This window comes from Hirundo rustica, chromosome 10 (genome assembly GCF_015227805.2).
Source record: "Hirundo rustica isolate bHirRus1 chromosome 10, bHirRus1.pri.v3, whole genome shotgun sequence".
Classification (NCBI taxonomy): Eukaryota; Metazoa; Chordata; class Aves; order Passeriformes; family Hirundinidae; genus Hirundo; species Hirundo rustica.
The window spans coordinates 16,331,086-16,349,907 of NC_053459.1; the positions used below are offsets into that span (position 1 = coordinate 16,331,086).

The 18,822-nt window shown below is 48.6% G+C and overlaps 2 protein-coding genes across 2 annotated transcripts in view; both read left to right on the forward strand.

Moving 5' to 3' along the window:
- Positions 1–6,592: 6,592 nt before the first annotated feature.
- Positions 6,593–10,977, forward strand: C10H2orf72 (chromosome 10 C2orf72 homolog). Its single transcript, XM_040074463.1, has 3 exons — positions 6,593–7,115; positions 9,532–9,648; positions 10,886–10,977. Exons 1-3 carry the CDS (start codon positions 6,593–6,595, stop codon positions 10,975–10,977), a joined length of 732 nt encoding a protein of 243 aa, XP_039930397.1.
- A 2,899-nt stretch (positions 10,978–13,876) lies between these two features.
- Positions 13,877–18,822, forward strand: part of PSMD1 (proteasome 26S subunit, non-ATPase 1) — a 65,366-nt gene continuing 60,420 nt past the window's right edge. Inside the window, exons 1-5 of the mRNA XM_040073983.2 lie at positions 13,877–14,012; positions 16,068–16,111; positions 17,106–17,179; positions 17,429–17,598; positions 18,435–18,640. Of these exons, the coding sequence (XP_039929917.1) occupies positions 13,997–14,012; positions 16,068–16,111; positions 17,106–17,179; positions 17,429–17,598; positions 18,435–18,640 (510 nt within the window). The 5' untranslated portion in view covers positions 13,877–13,996. The remainder of the gene's footprint in view (positions 14,013–16,067; positions 16,112–17,105; positions 17,180–17,428; positions 17,599–18,434; positions 18,641–18,822) is intronic.

Sequence of the window (18,822 nt, forward strand, 5' to 3'; positions counted from 1 at the left end):
CAGGTGTTGCCTGTTTTGAGCCTCTGCTGTGCAATGGCCTTTGTTACTTCCATTCCTTTCCCCAGCAGCACAGTAAACTGAGTGTGAGAGGAAGCTGTGGCATCAAAGGAGCCTGTCTTTTGTGGACAGAACCACCTGGGATTTCCTCACCTGGGATTTCCTCAACCTACTGGACATGCTGGGGCACCAGAATGGACGGGTGGGTGTGATGGAAGTGGACCATGCTGACTCAAGAGCTCCCTCATTGCTGGTGGATTTTACCCGGGACCTGTGTGGCTCAGGGGACATCAAGCACAAACCACAGCAGGCAGAGAATGAGGGAAAGGAAGAGGAGGACCTGGTTCCCCCACATCTGATTTTTATGCTACGGCAAGCCAGTGTGTTGAAAAGGCTCATGCAGTGGGATCACCTGAAGGAGGCTGTCCGGGATGTGAGGAACCTCCTCCCCTGCCTGCTAGATGTGCTGGTGCTCGTGATGATCTGTCCTGACTCCCAGGAGCAGCTGGATGAGGCAGTGAGAGCGCTGAGGAGAATGCAGTGCGTGCTGGATGGGGTCCTGCAACTGACTGTGGCAACTGCAATCTACAGCCCAGGCCAGTCTGGAGGTATCCTGGAGGCAAAGAGAGCTGCCTGTAGGGCACTGAGGGAAGCCCTGAACTGCCATGAAGGTAACCGGGTAACACAGCTAAACACAGGGGTGAGGGACACAAAAGCTTGCCCAGGGCAGAGTCTGAGGGGTAGTGTAGATGGAAATGGTGTTTGTCAACTGGATTCAGATACAAGAGTGAAGACAAGCTGGACCTCACAGGTAATAGGAGTCAGAAATGAGAATGAGAGTTTACATGCTGGGATGGGGATGGACAATGTGTCCAAGCCAAGTGTGTTCCCTCTTCCAAGTCAGATGGTGTTGGCTCTTCCTTGCCCCAAAACACACATGGCAGTGAAAATGCTGCTCAGTGTAAGAGTTGCAGTTCTGACTCCCTGCTGGAGCTTTCTGTAATGATGTTAACTACTCCACAGCCTCACTGACACTGAGTTCTTCATTGGAGGGATGTGCCAGTCTTTTCAGGTGGCCACAGGCCTTAGCTTTGAAAGGATGATGCCAGGTGTTCTGCTCTCATTTGTGTTTCTTCCCCTAGAAGTTGACTCCTAGGAGCCATTTGTTATTTCACTCCCAGAGCTCAGATACTGCCGAGTTCTGCCTGAATGTAGGCAAGAGAAGGTGTCAAAGAGAGATGGAGAATGAATTCCCTTGGGCAGCAGAATCTGTCAGGTTGGTTTTAGCTAGATGCCCTTTGCAGATCACTTCCTTCCTGGTGACTTGCTTGTCTGCCCAGGCCTTCTGCGTGGATGAAATTCAGTGCGTGGCTGTTGCCAGAAGGGGACACTGCACCCTCAGCATCGTACTGTCCTTGCCACAAATCTTTGCTGCATTGGCTGAACAATCTGCCCCGGGAAGCTTTTATCAAAAATCACTGAGTTTCTGCTTTGCATTAAATGTTTGATTATCAAAATGTCCCTAAGAAACCTGTCCCTAAGAAAACTGTCAGCAGAGAAGGAATCAGAGCAGGCCACAAACCTCTAGATTTTAAACTGTTCCAAAACTGAGGCAGTGAGAGAAACTCAAGACTAAGGCCTCAGACCGTGTTTTCCCAGGAGAACCTGGATACAGGAGCCTTTGGTACATGGTTCTCATCAGAAACAAAGCTCCTGAAACTCCCCAGGGTTCTTTGTAGCAGGGAGTTGACCTTACATACAAGCGGGTACACATCCAGCAGATCAAGTTTCTGGGATGGTTTATTTTGGATGGGAGGAATTGTGGGAGCAATAGAATATTTTTTAGTCCAATTACATAATAGCTGAACTTATTTCCTATCCTCTCTGGACATGGCAAAACACTATAGGTAGCTGCACTTTTTTGCATTGGGAGTTTATATGTATTTTTTTCTGGTGTTTTTTGTAGATCTTTTGTCATCCTAAGATCTCCATTATCATCAAAAGAAGGATTAAAATCCTGATATTTATCTCATTTCTTTGTGTCTCTGTGTAACTATAAGCTTTAAAGCTTATATCTAAGACTGCAAAATTTGCTGAAGCTGCAGGTTTGTGCAGTATGATACAGAAAGAGTGGGATTTGAGGGTGGTACAGATCTTGTAAACCAGTGTTCACCAGAGAAAGCATTCTCCAGGTTATTTTTCAAATACGGATTCTTTCCAGATCCTTAAGGATGTGGCTTTACAAAGCAAAACAACCTTGCTGTAAGTGTTGGGGTGATGCTGGTGCTTGGCAGACTTTTGGATGAGGTGACCCAATTCCTCTTTTGTGGAAGAGGCTTTCCAGGAGCATTTCCATGAGATGAATTCTGCCTTTTGTTTCTGAGGACACTGTTTTTTGGTCAAGCTAGTGAAGAAATAGCTCCCTTGAGTGAAAGCAAGACATGTACATGTTCAGGCAGTTTGTGAGTAAAGAAAGTTTGGCTTTAAAAATCAGCATATTAGGACATCCTTAAGGAAAGAAGCCATAGTGAGGTCCTGTGTCCCTATTATTTCCTGTACCATCTGAAACAGATAACCATCCAAATCCAGGCATAGTCCATGAAGCTCTCAAGTTTCTCCTCTGGCAGCATGTTTGTACTGTGTCCAGGCACTTCTGTGCAGGGTGGTATGGGGCACTGTCAAGATGAAAGGGGGAAGAAACTCTGAGACATGGCTGAAATCCTGGCCAGAGCTTGGGAGCATAGAAATGCAAGGGCAAGTGATGTAGCCACAGGGTTGTGTGGCTGGGACAATGAGGAGTGTGGTCACTCAGAGAGCTGAGGAGGAGAGGAGGCAGAAGGCCATCCATGAGTGCTCTCACGCTGCACCCTTGCTGCATTTCCACCTAATCCTGTGTGGATACAGAAGAGTCTTAAAGTGCCCTGTAGTGTACCAGAAGGGCCCCTTGGTGGCCTCTTTCAGGGCTAGCAAACCAGGCAGATCCACAGTGACCTACTCTGCTCATTCCAGCAACTCCAGGGAAGCTGATGGATCTGCCCTTTGCCTTATAAAAGAGAGCAGTTCTGAGAACCTGGGAGCTTGGCCATGCCAAGAAGGGGCTTTGTGAGAAGGAAGTAGGAGAATGCACGAAGCAGGGTTAGGGAGGCAGGAGGGGCTGTGTCTGCATCCAGTGGTCTCAAACATTGCCCCCAGCTTGGTGAGGTCTGAGGTGATTTTTAAGAGGTACTGCAAACGGTAAATGCAGATGGTGTCAAAAGCATGTATGTACTGGGAAAGAATGGAGACCGGTGGCTGTGAACAGCTAGTCTTGGATCCTAATTTCAAACCAAAGGTGAGGATCCAGCTGAGGACAGCCAGAAAAAAGGCCAGAAGACACAGCTTGGCCCTTTGGTCTGATTTCATACTCATTCCTACATCTTTAACATCTTCCAGTGGAGGATCCAAGAGTAGAATAGTCTTATGGGGCACCTCCATCTGTCTCTAAGAGAGCAGGGAAGGACATCCCTCCTATTGTGTGACCAGGACTGACCAACACTTTCGGCACACTGCATATGGCTCTTTTCCAGGTTTCCATCCTCCTCTTCAGCCTTCCTATGCCCTTCTGCCATCTACAGGGGGATGGTGAGGAAACTTAGGACAACTACAGAGATGGGCAACTTTTAGAGGGAACAGAATTTTGGAGAAAAGCTGCTGAAGGGAAGAATTTAAAGAGCTGGGCTGGGTCATTGGACATTGGGCTCAGAACAGTTCCTACATATTCCTTCTTGCTTATTCAGTCTCTCTGCTCTTCTATCATTGAAACTGGCACAAGAATCCTTCTTCCCTGTCCTCTTTTTACTCTCTTCAGAAGAAAGGTTAAACTTGGTAAATGCAGGCTCTAATGCATTAGACTTTTTTGTTGTTGCTGTTTAGGCTTCAAGGAACTACTAATACACATGCCAAATTTGTTTCTCTGAACAAAGCATTTTCGCTCCTCTTTTGAAATCAAAAATGAACAGATGTTTTGTCTTCTCTGGACAGCTATGGGCATATGTGATGACCCTCATTTAGGGCTGTCCATAGTGATTCTTTACAACTGAGACTGTCAGATGGATGTTTGATGGAGTGTCAGGTCTTCTAAATACATCTGTGCTTTTGCTCAGATTCCTGACAGGGCTCTGAAGACATTTTGTGGGGGACTAAAAATACTGCTGAGCTCATGACTGCCTCTGAACTGTTTGAGTTGTACCTCTTTAAGTAACACAAAGGGAGTTGTATGTGTTAGAGCTTACCCCTGTTAATGAGTAAAGAAATGTAAACAAGGTTGTTTGGGTATTGTGGGTGACATTCACCTTTCCAACCAGCCTCTGCTGGCAATGTTACATGTGTACCCAAAATAAACGAAAGAATTGCAGTGGTCATGAAGAACAGCTCTACATGGTCCCGAATATTCGTTTTTAGTGGCTATGCTGGCAGTTTGAACATCGAGGCCACTGCAGAGAATCAGCCAGTGGTGTACCTGAGTTAGGAAGAAAACTCCAATTTTTTCTATGCCTTCTTTGCAAGAATTGTCTTCATAAATCTGGGGAATTGCCAGCTAGAAAGCCAAATTCCCAATGCCTGAGGCATCTTGGCATCTCCAGGCAAGTCGCTGGCATAGTGCTGCTCCGGAAGCCCTGGGAGCCATGCTGTAATGATCTGCACATCAGTCAGGCTTTAACCGGTACCACCACACCACAGGCTGTGCTGGCAGCTCATGAGGAGTTCAAACACTCTGTAGATCTTTTGGCAGTTTTCCAGAGAGATGAGGATTTCTGGGGACCAGCACGTGTTCCTGCCCCCTCCTGCTGCTGACACAACTCATGATGCTGATTACAACCTGGGTTTTTGTCAATAGGACCGTGAACAGGATTCTGAACAGATGAGAAAAAAATCCTTGTGAATACAAAATCTGGACAACACTAAGGCCAGACCTGGCTGCTGTATTTTGTCTGACTCTGTAGCCCTTCCATGTTGACAGCTACTCTCAGGGCTACCACACTGGCATGGGAGTCTGCTCTTGCAAACCCTGATCTTTGGAAGAGGACCCTAATCTTTCTGTTTACCTCCCCCTTTTCACCCTGTCCCGTTTGCTTATCAGCACTTCTCCATGAGTAAATTACTTTTGCTAGCAGCCAGGGCAAAAAGTTTCTCTTGAAGAAGCCCTCATCCATGATGCTAGCCTGAGGCAGTGTTTGCTGAGCCTCCCCTACTGGGGGAAATATTTTCCTTGGATTAAAATTGGTGCCACACTGTGACCTTCCTGAGCTGCCACACCGCTGTTGTGCCTGGGGAACAGCGTGGGGATGGCACATCTCATCTGCTGTGGCTGCTGAACTGCGGGGCTCCGGGACAGCTGGCCACGACAGCAGGCAGCAGGCATGAGACCTCAGCCGCATTTGTGGCACAAGTGTACCCAAACACACCTGTTGGGAATCACTGATCCACAACAGACACTTGGATTTTGTTTCTGCTTTCCCCCCCAGTACACTCAGAGACTCCTCCACCCATCTCACAAGAGATGGTTTGGCTCCAAAAATCCCCAGAGAGCAATTGGCCAAGGTGACTCTGGCCGTTTACACCTTTGAGCTCTTTATCCCTTCCCAGGTTCTTGTGATAAGATGTTACTGGTTTGGAGAAGCCTGCTTTGATATGGCATAGGGGAAGTATTTACTGCATGCCATGGATTGGAACTTCCCCATGCAAGTGTCAGGGCTGGGCACAGTGGCTTTCATTCACTGGCGGCTGGCAGAGTGACAATATACATGTAACAAGTGCCAGCACTGAAGCCCTGACTAAAGCTCCGATCTTATCCCTGGAAACATTTGTGCTTTGATGGGATGTAGTGATGTTGATGCTCGTGGGCCTATGACTGTTTTGTGTGGATGTGGCACAGGAGAAGTCAAAGGTCACTGGCTTGGGAAGGGACTCAGAGATGCAGCAAGTGGTGTGGGGGCTGCAGCTCAGCTGTGTGCTTGTGAGTGGGGATGTCCTTTGAGGGTGGAAGTGTTTCCCAAAGTGGAATTGTTTCCAGGGGCCTGGCCATGCTGTGCAGCAGCATACTGCACATGATGCCACAGAGGCCACTCTATAGCTGCCCTGGGGTGTGAGATGCCATACCATAGGCGACACCGTGGGGATGCATGATCTGCCGCTCCTCTATCATAACCTCGTGTGCGTCCCACTTTGCCTTTCCTCATCCCCCTCTCACCTTCCAAGCCCCTCCACGGTGCAGTTTTATGCCTGAATTTTGTCAGCTCCTCATTGGCAACAAGACCAGCCTGTGCGAGGGCTCTTAGTCTGGTTGTGGGGTAATTTACTACCCTCTCTGCTGTGCCCACCCGGCAGCAGGCAGGGGCTGTCCACCGCGAGCTTGTGCGGCTCACGGGACCGGGCTGGAAGCGGGAGGCTCCTTGACACCTTCTCGCCCCGCTGCTCCGGGGTGTTGCTTTTCGCGGGGTCGGGGTTGGTGTCCGGGGCTGGTGTCGAGTGGCGGGGCGGGTGCGGGCCAGTGGGCGGCGCGGAGCCGGGGCCGGGGAACATGCGGGTGCGGGCCGGACTGGGAGCACGGCGAGGGATGGCGGCGGCGGACCTGCGGGAGCTGCGGACGCTGGTGGAGCGGGCCGGCGGCCGGCGGGCAGTATTGCTGGTGGCCGAGGTGGTGGAGGGGGCCCCGGCGGCGCCCGCGCTGGCCGCCTTCGCCCGCGACCTCCTGGGCGACGAGGCGCCGCGCGCACCGTGCCCGGTGCCGGGGTACCGGGCGCGGCGAGCGGCGGGCGGCGGGCGGCGGGCGCTGGGAGCGCGGCTGCTGCTGGTGCTGTGCGGCGGCGGGGCGGCGCGGGGCCGCGGGGCGCGCACCCGCCTGCGGGAGGTGGTGCGGGACGTGCGAGGCCGCCTGCCCGCGGGGCCGCCGCCCGCCGTCGTGGGCGTCCTGCTGCCCGGTGGGGACGGAGAAGACGCGGCGGTGCTGGACGCGGCGCTGAGGCGGCACTTCCCGGCGCCCGGCACGGTGCAGGCGGCACGGTACAGCCCGGGCAGCCCCGGCGATTGCCGCGCCGCCGCCTGCCGCGCCCTGCGGGCCGCCCTGCAGCACCCCGCAGGTACCAGGGTCAGGGTATCCCTCCGTCACCGGGGCCCGGTTTTTACAGCGGGATTTGCTCTGTTTTCCTGTGGCATCTTCTCCCCTTCTCAGTGGAATCTACCCCATCCTAATGGGTTCTGATCTCTCCTCATGGATCTCCACTGCAATGGGGTCAGGCTTTTCCTATTAGGATCCAACCACTCCTGATGGGATCTTCTCCTCACCCAGTCGGGGTTTTCCATTGGGATTGGACCACTCACTACTAATGGGATCTTTACACATGCACAATCTGATCTGCCTTTCCCCAGTGAAATCTCTTTCATGCTGGTGGGATCAGAGCCTTTCCAATGGGATCTGCCTGGGTGAGGTTCACCAAACCTGGCAGCCAGGGTGGGAAAACTTCCCAGCAGTTTGGGAAACACTAGAGTAGCTCGTGGATAACAGGGATGTGGCAGCTGACAGCTGTGATTTTGTGGCCATTCATGACACCGTGGCCTTCCATGCTTATTGGATATGTGTTCTTGGGGTAAACAGTACTGGGATGTCCCTGTGCTGTAGGGTGCCTGAAGGACCTGACCTTCCTGCACAAGGAAGATGCTTGTGCTGATTTTACATAATTAATAAGTAACAACAGCGAATCGTTGTTTGAGTATGTCAGGGTGAGGGTGGCAAGATGAAAGCTGGGTGTCAGCCAGGCCTGAGGAACAGCATTTGCCCTGGGGCAAAAGGGGAGTCAGGTTTGTGTACATGAATGCAGGGTGATGGGCAGTTTGGCAGGCTCTGCTCTCACAGCTGCCACATAAAACACTTTAATCTTTGGCACTGCTTGTCTTGGGCTGTTTCCCTTTCCTCCTCCCTTTCATTTTTTCCCACTTCTACCTTGCTCTCCAGGATTTCCAGGAGCTTGGGTGTTTTGCTGTCTTGCTGGCTTTACCTTGAGGGACCCTGGCGCTTGCCTTCAGCACCACAGGGTTGACAGGGTCTCCTGGGATCCCTGGGACATGGGGATGATTGGCTGCAGTTCAGGTGCTTCTTTCTATCAGGTCAGGACAGAATCCTGGATCTGAATGTCGAGGAGCTTTGAGGTGGCTGGTGATGAAGGTACAGGGCTATCTTCTGCTAGTTCTCTACTGAGGCACACAATCCTCTTTCCAGCTTCTCTCCTTTCACATGCTTTTTGTTTTCCTCACATTGTTCCTGCTGCAAGAATTTCTGGTGTGCTCCCAGACTCCAGTTCTGGTCGCAGCAGTCTGGTGGGGCAGCAGCAGAGGCACAAAAGCATCCCTGCATACCCTTTTCTGCCTTGGCACTTTGCAGGTGCTTAGCTCAGTACACGTATTTTTGTGGTTGGCTGCGGAGAACAGGGAGCAGGAGGAGTTGGATCGGGTGTTACAGCCTGCTTGTGTGTGCTCATTCACTTCTGATGCTCTGCCTGGTGCTCTAAGTCATGTAAGTGTCCCAGGACCTGTGTGTGTAATGAGGACACTCATCACCTTCAGGGTTCAACCTTAGGCAGGGACAACTTGTTTCCATGCTTCTGTGAGCTTTGCCTTCCAAAATCTCCACCTGGACAGAGGATCCCAAGTGTAGCTGTGCCTCCAAAGAGCAGTTAAACCCCGCAGGCAGTGCACCCCAGGCAGTGCACTGGAGTTCTTTGTTTGTTGACTGCCAGACACTGAGCCCTTTAGTGTTGCAATGGCTCGATAAACTGAAGGACACTGAAGTGGTTTATCATTTTTTATCTGATTAGGAGGTGAAAGGCTGGATGATATTTCAGTGGGGATGCTGAGCTGCTGCTGTTGGAGACCATGTTAAATACGCTGCTGGAGTATTTTACAGGCTGCTGTAGCGTTTTACTGAAATGGCTTGAAAGTCTGTAGTAAGTTTGTTGTCTTCTAGAATAATTACCATGCATTGACCACATGCTCTCTGCAATTTGCAAGCAGTTACAGCTGCAGTTTTCAGTGTGCTGCTGCAAGACAGTCTGTCCAGCAGGTCTCCATGGGAGGAAAGAATTGCTAAATAAATCGGAGCAGTAAACAGGTTGATGTGGTAGAAGCTGTGTGACAATGCAAAAGAAAAACTTTTGGGAATTCTCTAACTGTGTCAGTCCCTAGCCTTGCCACGTGTGCCAGCTGAGCTTCTGCCAGGTTTCTTTTGTTCACTCTTGGCTGCCACATCCAGGTTTGGCAGCAAGGTGGCAAAGTACAAACTGACACCAGGGACAAACTTCCAGGGTGGCAGAGAGGTTTCAGCCAAAAATATTGATTGCCAGGAGTTGTTTTCCAGTTTTGTGGAGTGGTCCTGGTTTTGTTGCTAGGACTTGTTTTTGTTGCAAGGACCTGTTTTTGTTGCAAGGCTCATGGAGGGAGAGGTGAAGAAGCAGCAGGGCTGACCTGCTACCAGTCTGAACTCATCTTCTCTGGTTTATTCAGAAAACATGAAACACAGGGAGAGGTGGAGGCTCCCATCCTTCCTGCAGTGCGTTTCTTGGAACCAGAGGAGCTGGAGAAAAGATTACAAAGAAAAAGCTGAAAACAACATTCATGAAGGTATGCCCAGCTCCCTCCCTTGTACTCTGCTGTGATTGTCAGAAGTTCCTCATGATTCCCTGGTGGTTCTGGTGCCCAAACCCCTTGCTGGTAGCCTCTTCCAGCTATTTCCAGCTCTGCAGCTCACCGTGCTTCCCTGGCTGTGGTTTAGCCCAAACCTGAAGACAACCAGCACATCTGTCTGCTTTGTTGCTGTCTCCTTGTTTTCTGACCTTTTGCTTGTCTAAACAAAACCATGCTGAGTCTGGTGCCCAAATGAAAAGCACTGAAAGCACCCCTGAAAGCACTGCTGAACTCGGCTGCACTATGTTTGAATCTCTGGAAGCAGAACTACTCTCTGTCTAAGCAATGACACGGAAGCACCCTGATATTATGTGATATTTTCTGCAAACATGGGTGGAGGGAGTGTTCCCAAACCATTTGCTTTTGGGGCTGGCAGAGAGAAGGGGGAGGGCAGTCAGCTGTGCGCTCCCTGATTCTAATAGAAAACATTCAGGTAGCACATAGCATAGCATTCAGCCTTTGTGCATGATTGGCACTTTGGCTTGCACTTCCCAGCAGTGATTTTCTTTCTGCAGGAGTGCTTCATGCAGGAGGCTACAAGGTGTGTGGAGATCCAGATTGTACTATGAAGCACAAAGAGAAGGGAAAGCTCCTTCACTGTAAAAAGAATAGAATATAACAGAATAGAATAGAATAGAATGTTATATTTTCACTTGAAAGGAACCTACAATAATAATCTAGTCCAACGGCCTGACCACTTCAGGCCTGACCAGATTTTAAAGGACGTTATTCAGGGCCTTGTACAAATGCCTCTTAAATACATAGAATACTTAAAGAGCATAAGAGTCAAACACAACAACTGAAATAAATGCCCAATTTACACAGCTTTCAGACTTGTGAGACCTATGGGACTTGTGAGATCCAACTCTCCGTGATCAGAAAACTGTCAGTGCCAGGCAGACAATACCCGGTGGCCATGCAACTTGTTTTGATATTGCTGAAACTTCAGGAGGCCAGGAGCTGCGTCCTGCGCTCCTTTGCTCTATTTGCTGAAGCGATGTTGAGTTTTTAAAACAAAATGAAAATCAGTTTGGCAAAAAAAAATCACCTGTGTTTAGGTTGTGAGTATATATCAATAGCTTCAGCTCATGCTTCCTTTTCATTTTAAGTTGCATTTTCTGGGAGGAGGGGTTTTCCATTCAGGTCTGCCTTGACCCTTCTCTGCTCCCTGCAGATGACCTGCAGGACCCTGAGGAAGAAGTGGCTCTGGCCAGCCTTTCCCCCAATGGAAACTGTGAAGAAGCTGCTGGAGGTACAGGCACCTAGAGCTGCTGGGCATCCAACACAGTCCACATCCCAGAGCTGCCCAGTGGACTTGGAGCAGTGGGAGGAGGAGCTGGTGTGGGCCCTCTCCTCCAAGGACGCAGAGCTCCAGGGAAAAGCTGCTTGGCTGAACTCATCAGGGTCCTCTGTAGCTGCCACCAGCCCCGGGGGTCTGTGCCAGAGTTATTCCCTCCTGTGCCCTGCTGCCCTGGGCACCTGGAGCTGCTGCTGGACACTGGGCTTCTGAGAAGTCCTTCGGGTATGTACCCCACATCCTGCCCAAATTGACACTGGGACTTCGAGTGTGAAATGCAGTCACCTGCTTGAAGAATGAGAAAAGTTTTCTAATTCTGAGCAAAGTTCCCTGCCGAGGTTGCTGGGGCTGGCTTCCCTGACAAGACTGATTTTGCTACCTTGTTTTCCTGCTTTATTAGTGCTTGAAAGTTCCCACACTATTTTGGGGGGGGGGGGGGGGGAAGGAAAAAAAAAAAAAAAAAGAAACAAAGAAAAAAAAAAAGGCAAGTGGCTTGGCGACTGCAGTGGGTCTAAATGTGATCTCTTGGATCTACCAGCTACTGAAAAGGCTTGAGTGTAACAGTGTAACATGAAGAATACAGTAATAGCCCAGCTTGAGTGGCAAGAATAACTGAAAGATACTGATGGTACTGGCATCTACATCAGAGGGGGGTTTGGGGGCAGGATCTGTCCCTCTGGCTTGTCCTGGTTAACTGAGGGATGCCTGGATTGGAGGGGTGGCTGGTGCTAGACGGGGCTACAGGACAGAGCCATCTTACCTGGGACATCTCCACAGGCATGGTGGCACATCTTGGAGGTGGCCTGCAGCACAAGAAGATGTGGCTGTTTCAAAATTAAAAATATAAAAATTATCTATTCAAGTAGTTCCAAAGGGCTGTCTGTAGCCTATGAGGCAACACAACTAACTAGAAATCTTTGGTTTACGAGGAATATTACTCTAATGCTCAGAATATCTTTTAAATTCTTTATGCAACATAAAAGAGGTCTTCTTTCATTTTGAACACAAACATGGGGCCGGCTTTTCTTCAGGAGTTTCCTCCAGCGCAGATGAGAAATTTCAACCTGCCTACCTCTACTTTGGGTTAGCTACCAAAGTGCATCCTCTGTGCATGTCTGTCCTCTCTCTGGCTCTTCGTTCTCCACTGGCAGCAAAGTGTCTGGAGTCCTGCCAGCTCTGGCCAGCATTCTCCCCCAGCAGTTTGCGTTTGGCATCCCTCTGGCTCTTACCTGGAGCAGGAGATGCTGCTCTGCAGACAGGGCACTGACCCACTCTCCTTCCAGCCTTCAGGACTTCTGTAGGATTTCTGTGCTTATGACCTGTGGAAAATACAAATGTAAACAAGTGACTTGGTGGGGGTTTCTGTATCACTGGCCCTGAGTTTCAGCACTCAGTGCATCTTGCTGAGATTAAGGTTCCCTTCTGCTCCATCCCTGCACAGCCCAGGTCCCTGTGCAGGTCTGTATTTCCCAATAAAGCCCTTCTTTAGGTGGGTCAAGCAGAACTCACCAGTAGGAATCTTTATTTTCTTGCAGCATTTAGCCTTTGCTCCTAGGCATTCTCCAATGAAGAGGTGGTCCAAGAGCACAGACTGGCAGTTAAACCTCCCTTAGTGCTGCAAACCCACTGGATTTATTCACCGGTAATTTTTAGGTAAATCACGTAAGTTTACCCCTGCAAGAGGCTGGTGGAAGTGGATGAACTGCCCAGGCTTTAGGAGATGTGAGCAAGAATTTGACCAAAAATATTGTTTATCTTTGACTGAGGAATAAAAGTGATTTTTTTTTCTTTTTTTTTTTTTTTTTTCTTTTCTTTTTTTTTTTTTCTTTTCACTGTCTGTGCACTTGGAGGTGTAAGCAGGTAGTTTTACATGTTTAATTGATTGAATAATTTAAGGGCACTATTACGTGCTTGTTGAATAAAGACATTTAATTCCTGAATTGGAATGTGCTTATTTGTTCACCATGGTGTTATCCTTGAAGTAGCATTATGCATAGCTTAACTCATATTTATCTTGGCTTGAAAAAAATGGATATTGGGATGGAATGGAAGTGACCCCAGGGTCTGATATGCAGACGATCAGCAGAACTAAGTGCAGCCCAGGTGGAGCAATGGAGAAGGCAAGAGATCTTCTCAGCTGTCCAGGAGCAGAGCAGCCCCTCTTGGCATTGTGGGTAGCTTGGCATTGTGATAAGCTTTCATTAGTAACTTTCATTAATTACTTTCACAAAATGACGCCAATATGCATCCTCAAGGAATTGAAGACCTTCATAGGGTATTTCTTCCTATTCTGTAGCAACAAGGTCAAATGAATTCTGCCGAGGTCTGGGCACTTTGGTCTCTTGTGCAGTAGTATCGTTGCTCCTGAGCTGGGCTTTCCCTGGTGCAAATCCAACACCCTGGATACCGCATCTGTCCTGTGCAGCAGAGGCGCCGGCAAGAGCCGTTAAACCCATGGGATAAAATCGCTGACCCTTGCCCTGCCATGGGACACGCTGTGCCCCTGAAGATGCCCGCCCACCGCGGGCGGCCAACCTTGGCAGGGGAAGCAGCCGCTTCTCTGGGCACGGCACAAACGCGGGCTTCTGGGGAACTCACAGCTCCGGCCCCCGGCCCCGTTGCCCAGGCAGCGGTGTGGGGTTTGCGGGCGCGGGAAACCGTGAAGGGCGCAGGAGCCCGCGACGAGCCCGTGAGGGCTGTGGGGTAGTGGGGCGTCCGTGAGGGGCCGCGCGCGGCACAAGGCCCCCGGTGCCAGGGCCGTCCGCTTCCTGCCTGCCTGTTTCTCCGCCGTCCCGCGCAGGCGATCACGCGGGCACCTTTCCCGGGCGCAGCGCGGAGCCGCCGGAAGAGGCCCTTGGCGGCACTTCCGGGCCGGGCAGCGGCGGCGGCGACGGAACCGCGGTTGGGCCGGACCGGACCCGACCCCCCCCCCCCCCCGGACCCTTCGGACCGACCCGACCCCCCCTCCGAGGGCAGCCGGGCGGCACCATGATCACCTCGGCCGGTGAGGCGGCGGCGCGGGGCGGCGTTGTCCGCCGGGGTTTCGCTGAGTCAGGGCCGTGACTGAGCGCCGCCGCGGCTCGGCGGGGCCGCTCGTCACGGTGCTCCCCCGCCCTGCTCACCCCCGGACGGCAGAGAGAGCCCCCCCCGGTGCCCGGCGGTCTGGCACGACCGGCTCTTGAAGCCCGGTGCCGTGTCCGTCTCCTGCCGGTGGCTCATGGGGGCTCCGGTGGCTCTGCGGGGGTCCCACGGTGTGAGCGGGAGGGTTCAGCTGCTTCAAGTGAATGGCGTATTTTCGGTGTAAAACCGGAGGGCGCTCGGGAGGTGCAGCAGAGACTTGAGCGGGGGAAGAGGAAGAAGTTTGGAGCTCAGAGACGCAAATAAATGCTTGCGGAGGAAACGTCGGTCTAAGGGATGCGGGATAATGAAGCGTGTGAGGAGTAGGAGGTTTCACGGTGTTTGTGCGCCTATTGTGAATTTGAAAGTGTAAAAAAAAGAAAAGTATGGAAGGTATTTCCAGAAATACTCAGGCTAGAAATTAACATGTCTCCGGTTGTGGCTTGGCGAGGGAAATAGTGCAGAGGGTGGCAGTGGCCAGAGAGCTTTTTCTTCCTGAAGTCTTTATTTTGGTTTTTATTTTAATTGAGGAAAACTAGAAAATAATTTTAGAGGTATTTTTAAAATGGTATGTAGGAGCGAGATTGCGTTCTCCTGATAGATCAGGTAAATGCAGGAGCTTATTTAAAATAATAATTTAGAACAACCAAACACAAAACACACCAAAGCAAACATTTTGAACAGAGATGCAGGAAACAGCTGGAAGTGGGATGACTGCTGAATATGCCTTCTTTGCCTGAGAGCCACTTTGGTGTTCCTTCAATTCCTGTTGCTGATGGATGTGTGTCTAACCTGGTTTTTAAAAACAATACCTGCTAGCAGAAACTCTGCAACTTCATTAGGCAAAGGAATAAATGTGTTCCTGGGAGAAAACTTATCAGATCAGCATACTTCAATCTTTGAGGCTTCACTAAAGTTTGGTGTCACTGTTCCTGTTAATATCTGATACAAAGATCAGATTATTCCCTTCCTGCCGGCAGCTGCCCTGAACTCTGCACCCTCCCCAGGTGTCTGTAGACCAACCAGTCACAGACCTCCAGCCACCCTTCAGGAGCTGGCTGCCAGAGCTCCCTGTTCTTACTGCCCAGCTCCAAACACCCTGGTTTGCTCAAGACTCAACCCTGGTGCCCAGCACTGGGCACAGGCTCTGGCCAGGGGGTGCCAAGGGAAGGTGCCTCATGGGTCTGCCAGGAACTGCTCTGAATTACACATCTGTGTGAGGTTTGGGTTCTCTGGCTCCCACTGCAGCCAAATGACGTTATTGATCATATTTCATCCTAACCCTCTGTACTGTTCAGAATCTGTATTTGTACATTTTGGCTTGGACCTGCACATGCTCTTTTTAGATATGTCAAGATCTTTTGGAAGCCCAGTTCAGCCGTCCAAAGGCTTGCTGGTCTTTCCAGTTTCATGTGTTTTTTCAGATTTAAAGAAGTTTTCAAGCTGTACAACAGATTAAAGATTTAAAGCAGTGAATTGTGTTGGACTTTGATCAGATCATATTCCAACCGTTTCCGTTGCATCTTTGCAATCTGACAATGAAACCACCTATCCCTGTTCTTCAGATTAGGTTCCTGTGAACCTCTCAGTCATATCATTTAAACAGTATTTCTGTAACTGTACAGATGTTCTTGGACAGGATCAGCAGTCAGAAGCATAAAGTTGTGAGATGCATCTCCTCTTATCCATGAGGCCAATTTCCTTGGCATGGAAAAATTCTTTGTTTTCACCTATAAATAATGTGCCTTGTCAGTTATAAATTCTGAACTGTTTTACCTTATATTTTTTACAAACTTGAATTTGATCTTTGAAGTTTAATACTGAAGATGTAAAATCAGCATTCCAGAGACAGCTTTCCTTCCTGTTCTGTCGATTTTGAACTAAATGACAGGCTTACTTTTGATACAGAGAAACTGAAAGTAACTATGATTTTGTTTTGCAGCTGGAATTATCTCTCTTCTGGATGAAGAAGAGCCACAGCTCAAGGTAAGCTCTTATATCTGAGGGCAAATAACAGCAAAGGCATCATGTGGGCAGCTTAAAGTCAAAAAGGAGTAGATCTTGATAGTTTATGGTTGGACAGCAACAGGTGGGCACCAAATTGTATTTAGCCTGAAAGCTAAAAGAAAAGGCTTAAATAAATGATAGCAGATTGCAAACTTCCTTGTTTTGAGCATGGATCAAGCAGGAGCTTCAAATGCAAAAATCTCTATTCATGGAAGTTCCCATCTCTCTGGTGGTAATGGGGCTTTGTTACTTAAAATTGTTCCAGAGACTGCATTTTGACTACGTAAAGTTCAAAGCTGAAGAACAGCTCAGATTTTTAGAATAATTTAACCAATGTAGAACAAAATCACAGTTACAGTTTTCACTTGGAAAAATATCACAGTAATAGTATGAGAAGAAGAAAACAGCAACAGAAACTTTCCAGTGTACAAGAGGGTATGAATCCATAGAACACCAGCACTTAGCGTGGTGGTGTGTTGATGGAACATGCACTTTTCAATATTTGTAATTCCCTAGTTGTGTTTTTTGCATACAGACATAGATAGTGATGGATCTGAATGATCCCTGATTTTGCTGTGAACGATTACAAGTGGGCTGATTGTGGTTTGTTTATTGTCTGAAGTACTGTGTCCACGTAGATAGAGTTGGCTGCTGTAGGCCATAGGGTCATTCCATGTGCTACACAAATGTTGTCACAGTTTCACCAATCAGACACATCAGCCAGTCATTCATCAGAGAGAGGCCATGGAAAGGAATGCTCGAGTTGTCTTACCTGTGAAGTGAACAGCTCTTTATTTGTAAAGGACTTGCAAAGATTAGTGAATGCTTGCAAAGATCTTTTAAAATAGAATTTGCTGTTGAAATGGGTCAGTCTTCATGATATTAATCCTAGAATGTACTTAATTTTTACTGGGGAAAGGTGGTAAATGCATTTTTCATGTAATATTACCTTTTTTTTTTTTTTTTTAAATAGGAGTTTGCTCTTCACAAGTTGAATGCTGTTGTCAATGACTTCTGGGCAGAAATCTCCGAGTCAGTGGACAAAATGTAAGAGACGACATTTAATACTGCTGAAAAAGCACATGAGATATGAAGTGGATATAGTACTTCTGGTTTCTTGACTATGGCTAATACAGCACGTAGCTCCATATGTTCTAGAAAGCTCTAATGTGTGTGGATGTGGGGTTGGAACTGTGGTCCCAAAGATGCAAATTCAGTCAAACTTATACTTGAGTCATGTGGCCTTACAGAGATCTGAGCATACAGAGCTGATGCTCTTCTCTCCCTCCTCTGCAGTGAAGTTCTGTATGAAGACGAAGGTTTTCGGAGCCGCCAATTTGCTGCTCTGGTTGCTTCTAAAGTGTTTTACCACCTGGGAGCCTTTGAGGAGTCCCTGAACTATGCCCTGGGAGCTGGTGACCTCTTCAATGTCAACGACAACTCGGAATATGTGGAGACGATCATTGGTAAAGAACTTTTGCTGCAAAGGAAAAGCTCTTGTGCTCTCAAAGCTGCTGTAGTTTAGAAATTTTACTTGGATTAGCCTTTTTCTCTGTGTTATTGCTGTCTTCATGCTCATTTAAACCAATTCTGCAGCTAATTTTACCCAGTTTATTTGTACTTTCTTATATTTTGGGATTCTGTAATGGAACTGACTTCAGAGTTCTGGAGTTTTTTTCCTATTCTTAATCCTTATTTTGTAGTGAATTCCTAATAAGAAAATTACTTTGGTTGTTTATTGTCCTTTCTCTCATTTGTGTGCTGATGTTGTTATCAATTTCAGCATGACTGGAAATAATTCATTGGTAAGTGTAGCTGCACACCTAATTGAAAGGGACAGTTGTGTTTATCCACCAGCAACGAGATGGCAAGTCAGCAGTTGACTGCAGGTATAATTTTAATGCCTTTTAAGAATCTCATCTGCTGGAGTCACTTGCTTTGTGCAGGATATGACAGAGCTGGGCTGGCTTTCAGTCACCCCAGCTGGTGTTTGCAGTGGAGCTAGGAAGTCTCTTAGTGCTGCTTTCTCATTTATTTAACATGATACTGGAATAAAAAATCATATCCTTGATTTAATGTTTAAAATACCTGCTTGATTTCAGCACTAAAATTAGAGTTTGTTAGGAGATAATAGAAGTGTTTTCCACTATTGTCTGTGTATGACTACACAAATGTCTAATTTCCCATGCTGTACGTGCTGGTAGAACATGTTCGTGTGCATGCTGGTCTCTTCACCTGTACAAAACCGCAAAAATCTGGGAACTTGAACTTTTCCCCCCATATTTATTCATTATCTCTTCAGCAAAATGCATCGACCACTATACCAAGCAGTGTGTGGAGAACGCGGAACTGCCGGAAGGGGAGAAGAAACCGGTGGATGAGAGGCTAGAAGGGATAGTGAACAAAATGTTCCAGCGGTGCTTGGATGACCACAAGTACAAGCAGGCCATTGGCATCTCTCTGGAGACACGCAGGCTGGACATCTTTGAGAAAACCATCCTTGAGTCGGTATGTGCAAGAGACAGGAGGTGCCTGTAGCTAGGCTTTTCCAGGTATGGATCCAGAAGTCAAGTGCAAGATCCATGTTGCTGTGGAACTTGCTCTGTTTTGTATGAAAAGAGCAAAAGATAAAACTCAGGTGTTCAGTTTGGCATGTTCATGGAAAGCAGAGCCACTCAGGACTATCAAGT